At 39.0% G+C, this 13,187-nt stretch overlaps 1 protein-coding gene across 4 annotated transcripts in view; it reads left to right on the plus strand.

Annotated features, from left to right (window-relative positions):
• The window catches only part of Erc2 (ELKS/RAB6-interacting/CAST family member 2), a 789,311-nt gene that overhangs the window by 433,893 nt on the left and 342,231 nt on the right, over positions 1–13,187 (plus strand). For all 4 annotated transcript variants that reach the window (XM_042679900.1, XM_042679903.1, XM_042679901.1 and 1 more), the window contains one exon: positions 7,751–7,888. In XM_042679900.1, coding sequence (XP_042535834.1) covers positions 7,751–7,888 — 138 coding nt within the window. The remainder of the gene's footprint in view (positions 1–7,750; positions 7,889–13,187) is intronic.

The following is a 13,187-nucleotide window of genomic DNA, read 5'->3' on the forward strand; positions in this document are numbered from 1 at the left end:
CACTTTGGAAAGCAGTATGGAGGTTCCTCAAAAGACTTCACATAGAACTCCCCTATGACCCAGCAATCCCACTTTTGGGCATTTACCCAAATGTTTACAAACAAGAACACACTAAAGCTACCAGCACAACTATGTTTATTGCAGCATTATTTACCATAGCTAAGATATGGAACCAACCCAGATGCCCCTCAGTAGATGAATGGATCAAGAAAATGTATAAATACACAATGGAATTCTATGCCTCCATCAGAAAGAATGACATTGCCCCATTAGTTAGGAAATGGAAAAACTTGGAAAAAATTATATTAAGTGAAGTAAGCCAGGCCCAAAGAAACATAGGTCCCACGGTTTCCCTTATTTGCAATATCTAGTATATGTATGAGTCAAGCGGAAAAGGTCAGATAATGTGATGTCAGGAAAATGAACCCTTAGATATGTATTTTAATGTTTTTTTCTTTCATGCATGTGTTTCTAACGCATTTATAAGATTACCTCTTTGTTGCTTTGTATGTCCCTCCCCCACAGTATAACCCCTGCTTTCACTATATTTGATGTCAGTATAACTTGTGGAGGAGATGGGGAAAAACCAGTTGTTTAAGGATACAGGTTGTCATGTCCAAAACGAGCTTTACAATGTTGGTGTGTGTGGGGGGCGGGGGGGGGGGGGGGGGGAAGGGGAGGGAAGGAGAAGGATTGGGATTGGGGGGGGAGGGGGGAGGCTGGGAAGGGATGTGAAGGGTAAACCAAAGGAGGAGGCTGCAATGCTTGGTAAGAAATGTACGCATTATCCTGCCCATGTAATTGTAACCCGTCTGTGCAGTATGTTCACAAATAAAATTAAATTATATTAAAAAAAAAACATAAAATAAAAATGATGAAAAAAAAAGAAAACAATTTTTTTTAATTAGGTAGAAAAAGAGAGTTCTTTGTTTTTGGCAGGGGGAGAGGGGGTGGGCGGGGTGGGGTGTGTGTGTGAATATGTATCCCCCCTGTGTCTGTAACCAGTCTCTTGGTGGAGTCTCTGGTTTGCTTGTGGTGTTTGATTTGCCTGTGGCTTGACTGATTTTTTAAATCAGTTTGTTTGAGCAGGCAGTAGGAAGCTCTGCCTTACCAGGGACTTTATGACCTTCCTCCTAGGCTAGTTCAGTGGGAAGATGATCTGCTTTGAGTATCACAAAAGAGGGAGATGACTGTTTCCTCTAGCTTGGAATCACTGTGATATGGGGCTAGGTTGAGACTTGTCTAGCTATCAGTAGCTTTTCTCTGAAGGGCTAGCTCCTGAGACACTCACAGAGCCTAGCCTGGAGCCAATCTCAGGATTTGTGTTTCCTGAGTTTCCAGTTGGTTTAACCCTAATTCACTTGAGTCCACTGCCTATGATACAGTGTTTACCTAATGAAGAATGTCAGTCCTCCATGGGTGGAGCCTAAACTGCCTGGGGAGGGCAACTTTCCCCTGGGGTGGAGCTGATCCCTGAAGGTCAGTTTCCTTTGACTTGTGGAATGGCTCCTATTGTCGTCTTCCAAGTCCTGACTTAAGGACTAACTGCCCTGGCCCGGTCCTTGTCAGTATCAAAGATAGAATTCTTCTCTGGTGGTGTGGGAGGGGCTACTTTCTCCTGCTGCTCTATGATAAGGAGTAAGGATGACTTGTGTGGTACTCACGCCTTTCTCTTTGTTTTGGGGCCATCCATGGTCTGTGTCTGTGGTTAGCAGAATGAAGATTTCCACTCCTTGTCAGTTCTTGCTAGTGGTGAGTAGAATCCACTTGCACACCGCCTCTGGCGCCTTTGTCTCAGGCTCTCTCTTGATATGGTGGCTGCAGTAGTAGCTGCCTCTGTCACTGTTGCTGCCACGGACACCAGTGAGTGCTCGAATCTGTCTCCTTAACCAATCTGCCTGAATTTTTCCTCTCTGGCCAAACTATGATGGCACACTTGGTATGACTCTCTAGCCTTGGACTAAAACTGGTTTCTGTGGGAGAGCTTCTTTAGCCCCCAGCTTTCCCTCTGCCATCTTCCTCCAGACTATTCCCATCAAAGATTTTTGTTAATGTAGACAAATCTTATCACCAAAGGTGGAAAGCCATAAGACCTAGAATAGCTAAAAGTCTTGAGAAAATATAATGTAGAAGAATCATTCTACTAATATTAAGCCTTACTACAGTAGACATAGTAACCATTGTTTGGAAGATAGAGTCACAAATCAATAGGATTGAATAGGGAACTCAGTAGTATACCCATATAAATCTTCCTAGCTGGGCTATAGTTTTTGGTCATGTAGATTCTGAACTTCCTATTTTATGAATGATATTACAGTGTTAATGGATGGTGAAAATCTTAATCTTTGGTTTCTCAGTTATGTGGCTTACCTTGGTCCTTTTTACTAGGTGTTCTCTCCCCCAGAATTGTTGGGATGATGGGAATATGAGGAGTTTCTGTTGCAGTAAGATTAAAGCTTGGAGCTGTATAACTGAAGGGGTACTGGTGGCATATGTAGCCATTTGCAGCTGGATCTGCTTTGTAAGTGTAGGTGTCAACTGTTCAGTAGCTGGGGCAAGATGTATTAGGCATCTGGTGCTAGTGCCACTGGAGCTTTGGGCATCATCCTCATCTATTTTCCATTACTCTGATTTGCCAGCCTTTCTGGCTTCATCAAATAACTTTAACTGATACCGTAAATATGAATAGTACAAATTCCAGAGTTAAGGCATTTGGAGAAAAGCAACTTTATTAGTAACTGAATTTCAGAAGTTTATAAAGTTAAGAAAAGACAGAGCTGAGCATTGTAATTTATACTCGTAATCCAAGCTACTCAGAAAGTGGAGGCAGGAGAATTGTAAATTCATAGCAACCCTATCTCAAAAATAAAATAGAAAAATGAAGTGCTGGGGTATTCCTTCAGTCAACACCATTTAGAAGGGCTTGATCACCATTACCACATAGACACACCAAAAAAGAAAGAAAGAAAGATAGATAGAAAGAAAGAAAGAAAGGAAGGAAGGAAGGAAGGAAGGAAGGAAGGAAGGAAGGAAGGAAAGAAGGAAGGAAGGAAAGAAGGAAGGAAGGAAGAAAGAAAGAAAGAAAGAAAGAAAGAAAGAAAGAAAGAAAGAAAGAAAGAAAGAAAGAAAGAAAGAGACAGACATAAATGAACCAAACACAACCAAGAAAGGTATCTTTGGGAGTTATTTGCTAAGGTTATTAATACCTTAGCATGTTTGCGGTGTTATGTGGATACATGTAACCTTTTCCATTGGCCTTTATTTCTTATTGGTGGTTTTCTTTTCATTTTTTTTTTCTTTTTTGACTCTCAGAATTGAAGGCACTGGGCCATCACCTGTTCCTTTTATCCAACAAATTTCTCATGGAGGACTTTGTCCTCCTCTTGCTTTGCAGGCTGGGAGTCAATGGCCTGAATAACTCTTGGACAAGCTTTCAGGCAAGAACTTCAGAGACAGTTTATAGCCATTAGGATTAGGGATGTTGGGTCACCCCTAGGTCTGGACTCCCCTCTGCTGTGCCTCCCCACTGCCTCATACTCTGTCTAGTGCTCTGCTCTGGAAGGCAGAGATATTGTTTAAAAGATACAGTCCAGCTCCTGAACTGGCTTCTTCTGAGTCTCCCCAGCTGGGATCAAAAGCAACTCTGTTCAGTGTTAAGTGCAGGGTGCGTCTGCAGATCCCATGTGCTAGACCCTTAAGAGTCCTAGTGACTATGAATTGTTAGTGTTAATAAGACGGATTGTATTTTGCAACATGTGCATTTTCTTAAAACAATTCTTACTTTCCATCTCTGAATTTCCCTATCTTATTTTTCAGTTTGCCTCATTTTTAATTCCTACTACTTGAATCTTGTACAACTTCACCCTTTAAAAAAAAAGGAAAGGTCACAAACATTCTTTTCTGAAATTGTTATGACAATTTGAGAACATGATAAAACTAAACAATAATTTTCTAAAAGATATAAAATTTCATATTCTACTAGTCTTCTAACTTTTAAATATATTCTTTAAGTTTACTTCTCTTTGGAACAGCAAAACAGAATTTCCTCTGACAGTGAATTCTTAAGAAGCAAATCTTAGTTTAAAAGTCACTTAATGAGTCATTTTGATATTTTGTAGTTGTCAGTAGTTGGCTGGAAAATCTTTTTATTGATTTTTAAAAAGGAAAACAAGATAGCAGATATAGAAAATCATGACAAGAAAATAAGCCAACTCATTGTCAAATAAATATTCTAAATGTGTACCATATATGTGTGTGTACTCTATATATGTATATATATAATATCTATGCAAGAATTGCTAAAAGTAAAATTAGAATCACTTTTTTTGTGTCTGTGTGCTGGTCCTAGGCCTTAAACTCAGGATGTTGGTGCTGTCTCTGAGCATTTTTGCTCAAGGTTATTGTTCTATCACTTGAGCCACAGCTCCACTTCCAGCTTTTTTTTCTGGGTTAACTGGACATAGGAATCTCACTGTCTTTCCTGCCAAGTTGAGATCCTCAGATCTCAACCTCCTGAGTAGCTACAATTACAGGTGTGACCCACAGCATTCAGCTTAATAACATTATTTTATATACTGCTTTCCCACTTCAAATCTTTAAATTTTCATTAGGCTAGCAATTGTATGTGAACATTATGTTATTTTTTATTTTTTTATTTTTTATTGTGAAAATACTGTACAGAGGAGTGTAAACATTATTTTAAGTACTTGTAAAAAAAAAAAGCCCAGGCTGTAAATGTGCAAACAATAGAATTGCTGATAACTTAAGATCATAAGACTGTTTTCTTTTTGCTATACAAAATCTCCAAGACTAAGCTCTTTCTGTAGGCTTTTTGCTTTCAGTCAGTGTTGCAGTTGCATGAACATGGTAACAATACCAGTTTCTGGTGGCAGCCCTCTAGCTATACCATAGCATGTCAGATGGCATCATATAGTAATAAAAATGTGGTCACTGAAAGGCCACAGGCCAGAGAAGAGATGAGATGCTGGGGAAGGACGATGCCTGCTCTTTTTAATAAGCACTCTGGGGAGAGCTATTCCAGTCCCCTGAGACCTGATCTACCTAAACAATCACTTTAATCCATTCATGATGACCTGATCACCTTCCAATGGACTCTTCTCTTCTGGGTTCCTTATTTGTCAACATCAACTCTGAGGACCTGGCTTCCAGCTCATGAACCATACTGAAATCATAACACTTAGGCAATTTAGTTTTTTTTGACATTTGTATTTTTTACTTAATTATTATTTACTCATGCATTTAATGTTTACTATGTTGTATACAGCTATAAGCTGAAAACAATCTAGAGTTTTACCAGCCAGATAACCATTTTAACAATAATAGATCCCATCTGGTTAGAAATGCAAGCAGAAAACTATTAAAATATAAAAATGATGAAAGCTAGAAGTTTCCTCTTACTTCTTTGATTCCTTAGCTCTTGCGATTTTTTCCCCCGATATATTATCTATTTATAGATTTAATTTATACAAGAGGCTCTTCCTCATACTGTTCTGTATATTGTTTTTCTCACTTGTTATTGATTTCTTAAAGTAGATGTCTCACACATCTATAAATGTGTCACAACCCAAATTTAGATATAATATCATTGGCTTTTTACTGCTGGGTCTTAAATACAATATGCTGTATCCCCAGATCTTGTCTCCCCACATTTCTCTAGCTCTCAGACTCTCCATACATGCCAGAGGATTCCCTATCTTTAGCATCCTTAGACTTGCTGGCTATTTGAGGGGTTTCCCGGCAGTCTCACATGAACTCCATTGGCTTCATTTGCACCACCCATCCATAATCCCTATTAACTACCATTTCTTACTACTGCCCAGGTTAATACCCTGAGAGAAACTGGTCCTTTTCTTGATCTGGGCATGTTGTCCATGAGTCTACTCAGTTTCTTGGAAGCTTAATGTATTTGTACATGTACTTCTCCAAAAGTGTGTCTGTATATGTAAGTGTATTCAGAATAACAATGAACACTGTCTGTACAAGCTAGTACTTTTAGTGACAGGTTCGTCTCTTTAAGTACTCTCATGGTGACACATCTCTGTTTATATTCTTGCTTGCATATATTTGCCTGTGTTATCCTGTGGCCACATAATCACTTACTTGGGGAGAAGAAAACCTTTGTTTTGACTGAAGATAATCATGTCCTTTGAATTCCTGTGTTATACAAAGGGATGCATTGGATTCTCATAGTGTAAGCTCAATGTTTGAAAGCACTATATTTTGATGGAGATAGTTAGCTATTTGACTTACAACCCAGGTTTCTAGGATAACTGTCTCAGTTCAGAAGAAGAAAGGATGTAACGAAAGAAGGAAGAAGGGAGGGAGAAAGAAAAAATGGAGGAAAAGTCCATCTTTGTTGGCCATGATCCTTACTAACTATTGGAAAAATCAGTTTATGTCCTTTTGATTGAAGGCCAGCTAAACATTCTCTTTGCCTTTAGCACTATTTTGATGCTGCTTTAATTCCTCATTGCTACTAGTGTTGCTATTCTAGATTCATGCAAAAGCAATCAAGTAATAACAAAAGTTGCTTGAGCCATACATTGTGAAACCTGAATTTGGAATGATTCCCTGAGAAAGCTGGGGCAGAATACAAATATTTTGAATGGACTTATCTTAGAGTTGTACTGCTTTTTTTCCCTGTCATTTTAAAACCCTTAATATGAATAAACTATTTGTATAGTGGGGCTTTTTTAAAACCCTTAGATAAGAAATACATGGTTTGAAAGCAGAGAATAAAACATGAATGATAATGGACGCAATCCCTGGGAGAAGGTCCTTCCTGTTGCCACTAGGCAGGCGTTATAATCGTCTGTTTGGTATGTTTATTTCAGGCTGCAGACACTGGATAAAAGGGGCTGGTTGGGTGCCAGCGCATGACTTAGTTGCCAAATGGAGTGTTTAGAACTTGTTATGTATCACTTATATCACAAGTTCTTCCCATTAACAGTCTGCTGGTGATAACCCACTTGGCTTTTCATGTGGTCACTTTCAAACAGCCACTTGACAACATTTAGGATATCGCAGATTCATGCTGAATGAAAGCGTGAGTAGATGACTCCATGGGCTCTTCTATATATGAATATGCTACTTGTTATACCACATTCAATGCTTGCATAGTGAATGATCTAATCCTGTGCAAACACTTCTCCGGTTCAGTGTACCAAGGTCAGATATATGAATGTGAGACCTAAGTCTGTTAAAATGGATAGAAATCATAGGGCTAGCTGACTAAAGTGCTGTTGGATCTTGCCTATGATTCTAGCTACTCAAAAGGCTGGCAGATGAGGATTGTGGTTCAAAGCCAGCCCATACAGGAATAAGACTTTCATGATTAATTACTCAACAAAAAGCCAGAAATGAAACTGTGGCGCAAATGGTAGAGTATCAGTCTTGAGCATGGAAGCTAAGGACAGTGCTTGGGCAACTGAGTTCAAGCCCCAGTACTGTCACAAAAAATTTAAAAAGAAAAAAAAATAGTACTTATGTCTGAATGGCTTGCATTTGTATGGTAGGTAATAGATTGCTTAAACATATTGCATTTGAATATAAAGTAGTATTAATGGAAAACTAAAGGTAACATCAACTGTCCTTGATTATAAGTCAAAAATGTAATTTTATAATACTGAAAATGTTTGTAATATCAGGTCTTTTTTTAATATGCTCCTAGAAATCTGACCCTAGATATGGAAAGCAATGTGCATTAAATATGATGTTCTTTGTTTTTTAGATTGAAAACTTGCAAGAACAACTTAGGGATAAAGACAAGCAACTGACCAACTTGAAAGACAGAGTGAAGTCCTTGCAGACGGATTCTAGCAACACGGACACTGCATTGGCCACACTAGAGGAGGCCCTGTCAGAGAAGGTGAGCTCCAACTCAAAAGCAGGGAATCAAGATTTAGGGAAACACCATTGGGAGGAGACAATCCAAATACGTTAAATTTTTCTACTTCTCCCATTCCTGTACTCCCTCTAGTCCTAGCTGATCCTACATCAGCCCTCTGGCTAGATTTGGCATACTGTAGCATCTTTTTGAAGTGCATTCTTGGCCCTCCTGAAAAACTGTCACCATCTTATCATTGTGCTTAGTATGGTATACATGAAAATCTTTCAACCTGGTTCTATAAGGTCCATCCATCTTATTCTGGCTCTTTTGTAGCCAGCACTACTTGACCCCCATGCTTCTGCTGCTGCCTTCTTTCCATTATTTCTAATACTTACCCCATTTCTCTTCCCTGGATCTCTGTGCTCTAGCTATGTGGCCTTCTCCATTTTCAAGTGCACTGTGCTTTCTCCTGCCTCAGATACTTTGAACTTGCTCCTATCTAGACTTGAATATGCCTTCCTGTCTGTGTATTTAATTCTTTCTTTACAAGTAGGTTGCACAGGAGTCCAGACTATGGCCTTTGCAGATAGATTGTCTTGAGTTTAGATCTCAGGTCTAGTACTTACTATTTTTGGAAAACCTCTCAGTTTGTCAGTATATTCATCTTTAAAAAGTGATAATAGTAGAGTGTGTTGAGGAGAAAATATATTAATATACAAAATATATTTAAAACTGGGCATTATAATCACACTTGCAATCCTACCTTCTCAAACTATGGTTTTAAGCTACCACAGGCATTAATGTTTCCCAGACTTCATGTTTACCAGACACAGCTGGGCTGTGTCTGTGGCTCAAGTGGGAGTTCCAGCCATGAGCAAGCAAGCTAAGCAAATTTGAGGCCCTGAGTTCAAGCACTAGTAATGCCAACACAAACAAATGAACAAACAAACAAGAACATATAAAATAGTAAGTTTACCAGGGATGAAGATATGGCTCAAGTGGTAGAATGCCTGCCTAGAAAACATGAGGCTCTGAATTCTGAGTTCAATCTCTAGTACCACAAAATTAAAATAGCAACAAAAAAACCACAGTAGGGCTGGGAGGGTGGCTCTTTGGTAGAGCGCTTGCCTTGCATGCATGAGGCCCTGGTTTGTTTCCTCAGCACCACATAAGCAAAAAGAAAAAAAGCCGGAAGTGGCACTGTGGCTCAAGTGGTAGAGCGCTAGCTTTGAGCTGAAGAGCTGAGGGACAGCGCCCATGCCCAGAGTTCAGGCCCCAAGACCTGACCCAAAAAGAAAAAAAAAAAAACAACACAGTAGATAAAAGTTATAGCTGTTGTCAATCATTTCCTTATTGATATCTCCTAGATATTCTCATTATGTTTTCTGAACATCATGAAATATTCAAGGGCTCCTATAATCACAATTGCTTATGCATCTGTTTTTGTATGATTAGTCTTCTCTACTAGACCCCAAATCTGATCCGATCCCTGTGTGTTTTAGCTTGTCATCTCCCACTCAAGGATAGCACAATTGCAACAAAACCTTTATGGAAGCTGCTGGTGATTGTTGGATATTGACTGAGTGATTTCCCACCTCCCACTCTCCAGCTATGTGACAGATGCTGTAATGGTCACTGGGATATAGCAGAGAAAAGAATGGGCAAAACTCCAGCTGTCATAGTTTATAGTTTAATAGAGAAGCAGACAATAAATAACTGCATATGTAGAATTTCAGAGAATAAACATTTAAAGGGGTCCAAGGGCTTTTGGGGTGTGATAACCAAGTGGAGACCAGGAGCATGACATTTAAAGAGAGATCAAAAGTATTAGGGGATTAACCATGAGCCCTTCAGCAGGGATAATGTCCTAGGACAAAGGAAGAGTCCTAGAGAAGAACATGTCCAGGGACTTGTGAGAAAAGATTCCCCCAAAATTGACTTTTAGTCTTTGGAGGATGGGTAGGTATTCTGAGGTCTTCCCTCTAACTTCCAATTAGAAGGATTACCTTGAAAAAAAAGAAAGAAGCATCATTTTGATGTTTACTGATATTTAAAATGGCTTATAATCTTATTTTATTCTGGATGAATTGTCTAATTCATTATATGGGCACCTATTATAGATATTATACCTGCCAGTTAATTTCATATGTTGAACACTCAGTGCCAAGGAATTGAGTGAAAACTTACTTTGATATTAGGTATGCAATGTATTTTTACAGTTTTTAATTCTGTTATTGCTATTCTAAAATCAAAGAAATGGACAAATTTAAAAATGTGTATAGCAATCTTGTTAGGTTCTTTGCCCTTCTCATCATATCTGATTTTTTTTTTACACTTTGCTGCATTAGTCTACAAATGCAACGGTTTTCCTTTAGGGTCTCATATAATAGTAATTTGCTTTCATATCTTGGCCCATCCTTGCCACTAAGTGGGAGATCCTGAGAAGTAATTTTCATTTTCAAGGCCTCACATTTTGTCTTGGTTGAATGAGGGATTCAGATTAAATGTTTCAAAGATCCCCCAAGTCACTTTATCTTACAGCTAATTTCTCTGCTGCTACTTCAGAATTACCAGGAAATACCTGTTGAAATCAAATTGTAGGCCACATCTGAATCTGTTGACTCAAGACATTGCTTAGTGTTTAGTATGAGTACATTAGGCAACTTCTCAGATCTTCGTGATATATGAAAAAATTAAAGTTGTGTACAGGGCCAGGGGTCATGATTATAGAGCAAGCTAGTCCTCTCAGTCCTGATTAAAAATGATAGGATTATGAATTTAAGATTTAATGATTAGAATTATAAGCTTTCTTGTGAGAATCTTATACAAATGTGTAAGTTGCTTTTACAGGGAAAGATATCTTCAGCTTTTTTGGTAATACTAGAGATTGAACTCAAGGTGTCATGCTTGCTAGGCAAGTGCTTTTGAGCCATACTTTCCGCCCGTTTTTGCTTCAGGTTCTTTTGTTTTTTGCTCTGGCTAGCCTCAGACCATGATCCCCCTACTTATATCTGACACACAGCTATGATTCCAGGTGTGAACCGTGGTCATTCTTTTTGTTGAGAGAGAGACCCTTTTGCTATCCTGGTCTTGAACTATAATCCTCTCAATCTCTGCCTCCAGCTACTTCAACCAGTCCTTCTTTGGACTTTCCAGAGTTTCCTATAGTGTTTTTGTGTGTGAAACTGGGATAGGGAGAAGTTGGCTTGAAAACTTAGAAATTTTCATTCCTTCTGCATTTAGGGGGTGACATCTTATCAGCCCATTCCTACCTCTTGATTTCTTTCTTAAAATTCACAGAAGCAAACCTCTGCTATATAATTTCCTATGTCATAGATTCTTGGCAGGATTTTGTCTTTTTCCTCTCTGATCACATTAAGATTTTGTTTATCCTAGTTTACTCTCCCAGCAGTCTGTCATAGTGCTCCTCTTGCTTTAAGTACTTGCTTTGAGGCTGAGATTGCATGGAGAATGGGACACTGAGGTCTATGGGAGACTGTCTGCCTGGGTTTGTCTTTACTGCTTGATGTCTGCATCTCCTGGGGCACATGTCCAGCCTGAGACTCCTCAAGGTCTCTCAGGATCACATCTTACAAATTCAGGTTTTATTTTGCTTTGTTGTTTTTGTTTTTGTTGGTCCTGGGGCCTGAACTCTGGGTCTGGGCATTGTCTCTCAGCTCTTCAGCTCAAGTCTAGCGCTCTACCAGTTGAGCCACAGCGCCACTTCTGGCTTTTTCTGCTTATGTGATGCTGAGGAATTGAACCCAGAGCCTCTTCATGCATGCAAGGCAAGCGCTCTACCACTGAGCCACCTTCCCATGTTTTAATGACTTGACCTCCCAGTTTTTTTTTAATATATATATTTTTATTGTAAAGATACTGTACAGAGGGGTTGCTGTTACATGAGTGAGGTAATGAGTACATTTACTATCAAGCATTGTTACCCCCTCCTTTGTTTTTCCCCTACTATCCCTTTCCTCCCAACCTCCCTAATGCCCTCCCTCGAAATTGTAAAGTTTGTTTTCAACATAGTGTCTTTTTTATTTCATTTTTCCCCCTCTTTTTTTTGTTATCTTTAAGTGGTTGTACAAAGAACTTCCCATTCTACAAAACAGGACCCATTGCAACAATGAGATATACAAGACGAACTTTACAACTTTGGCTGTGGTGGGGGGGTAGGGGTGGGGGGAGAGATGGGAGGGCAGTGACGGGAAGGGGAAACAAAGGAGGAGGCAACAATGCTTGATAAGAAATGTACTCATTACTTTGTTTATGTAATTGTAACCCCTCTGTACGGTATATTCACAATAAACAAACTTGTTAATAAAAAAACCAGTATATGAGTACAAAGTGTCTGACAACATTGTCAACCATCTCTCCTAACCCATCCCTTCTCTCACTTTTTTCTTTAATTGAGATTAGGTAATTATATAAATTTCACATATTTCACAGTATTGTGGAATAGTGATACTTAGAGTCACAAACACATTTTAACTTTCACAAGGCAAATTGTCATTATCATGGTCTATACAGTTTGTGAATTCTATGAGCTTTGACAATACAAGTTACTCTTTCCACATCAGGTGATAATTTACATTTCTTTCTTTTGCTTAGTGTGAGCTGTTCCCACTTATTATGTTCCTCCTCCTGGCCTCCCTCTGTTGTGTGCATATATCTACCATATATATGGTCAAGAACATGGAGTCATTTAGCAATGATATGACACAATGGATGGCTGTCCTTTGTTTCTTGAGTATTGTTACTTTGCCATATCGTCTTGTATTTTGGCTTTAGCATCCACATATCAGGGAGACCATGTGCTGTTTGTCTCTTTGTTCTAGGCTTACTTTGCTCAAAATAATCTGCTCTAATTCCATCTATTTCCCTAAAAATGCCATTATTTTGTCCTTTCTAATGGCTGCATAATATTCCATTGTATATAGGTATCACAATTTTTGGTAGTGGGGCAACTAGGTTGTTTCCAAATCTTGACTGTTGTGAACAGTGCTGCAGTAAACATGGAGGTGCATGTATCTTTGTGAATTGGTTCCTGTTGCTTGGAGTAGATGCCTAGGAGTGATATGGCTGGGTCATAGGGGAGGTCTATATTTAGCTTTCTGAGGTATCTCCAAACTGTTTTCCAAAGTGGTTATATTAGCATACAGTAGTATGCATTCCCACTAGCAATGCAGTAGGCTTTCTCTTTTTCCGCATTCCCTTCAGCATTTGTTGTTGGCTGACTTGAGGATGTGGGCCATTCTGACAGGGGTAAGGTGGTAATCTCAGTGTTGTTTTTATTTGCATTTCCCTTACACCAGGGATGATGAGCATTTCCTCA

This window comes from Dipodomys spectabilis, unplaced genomic scaffold, assembly GCF_019054845.1.
Source record: "Dipodomys spectabilis isolate Male_0828 unplaced genomic scaffold, ASM1905484v1 ptg000054l, whole genome shotgun sequence".
NCBI classification, from domain to species: Eukaryota; Metazoa; Chordata; class Mammalia; order Rodentia; family Heteromyidae; genus Dipodomys; species Dipodomys spectabilis.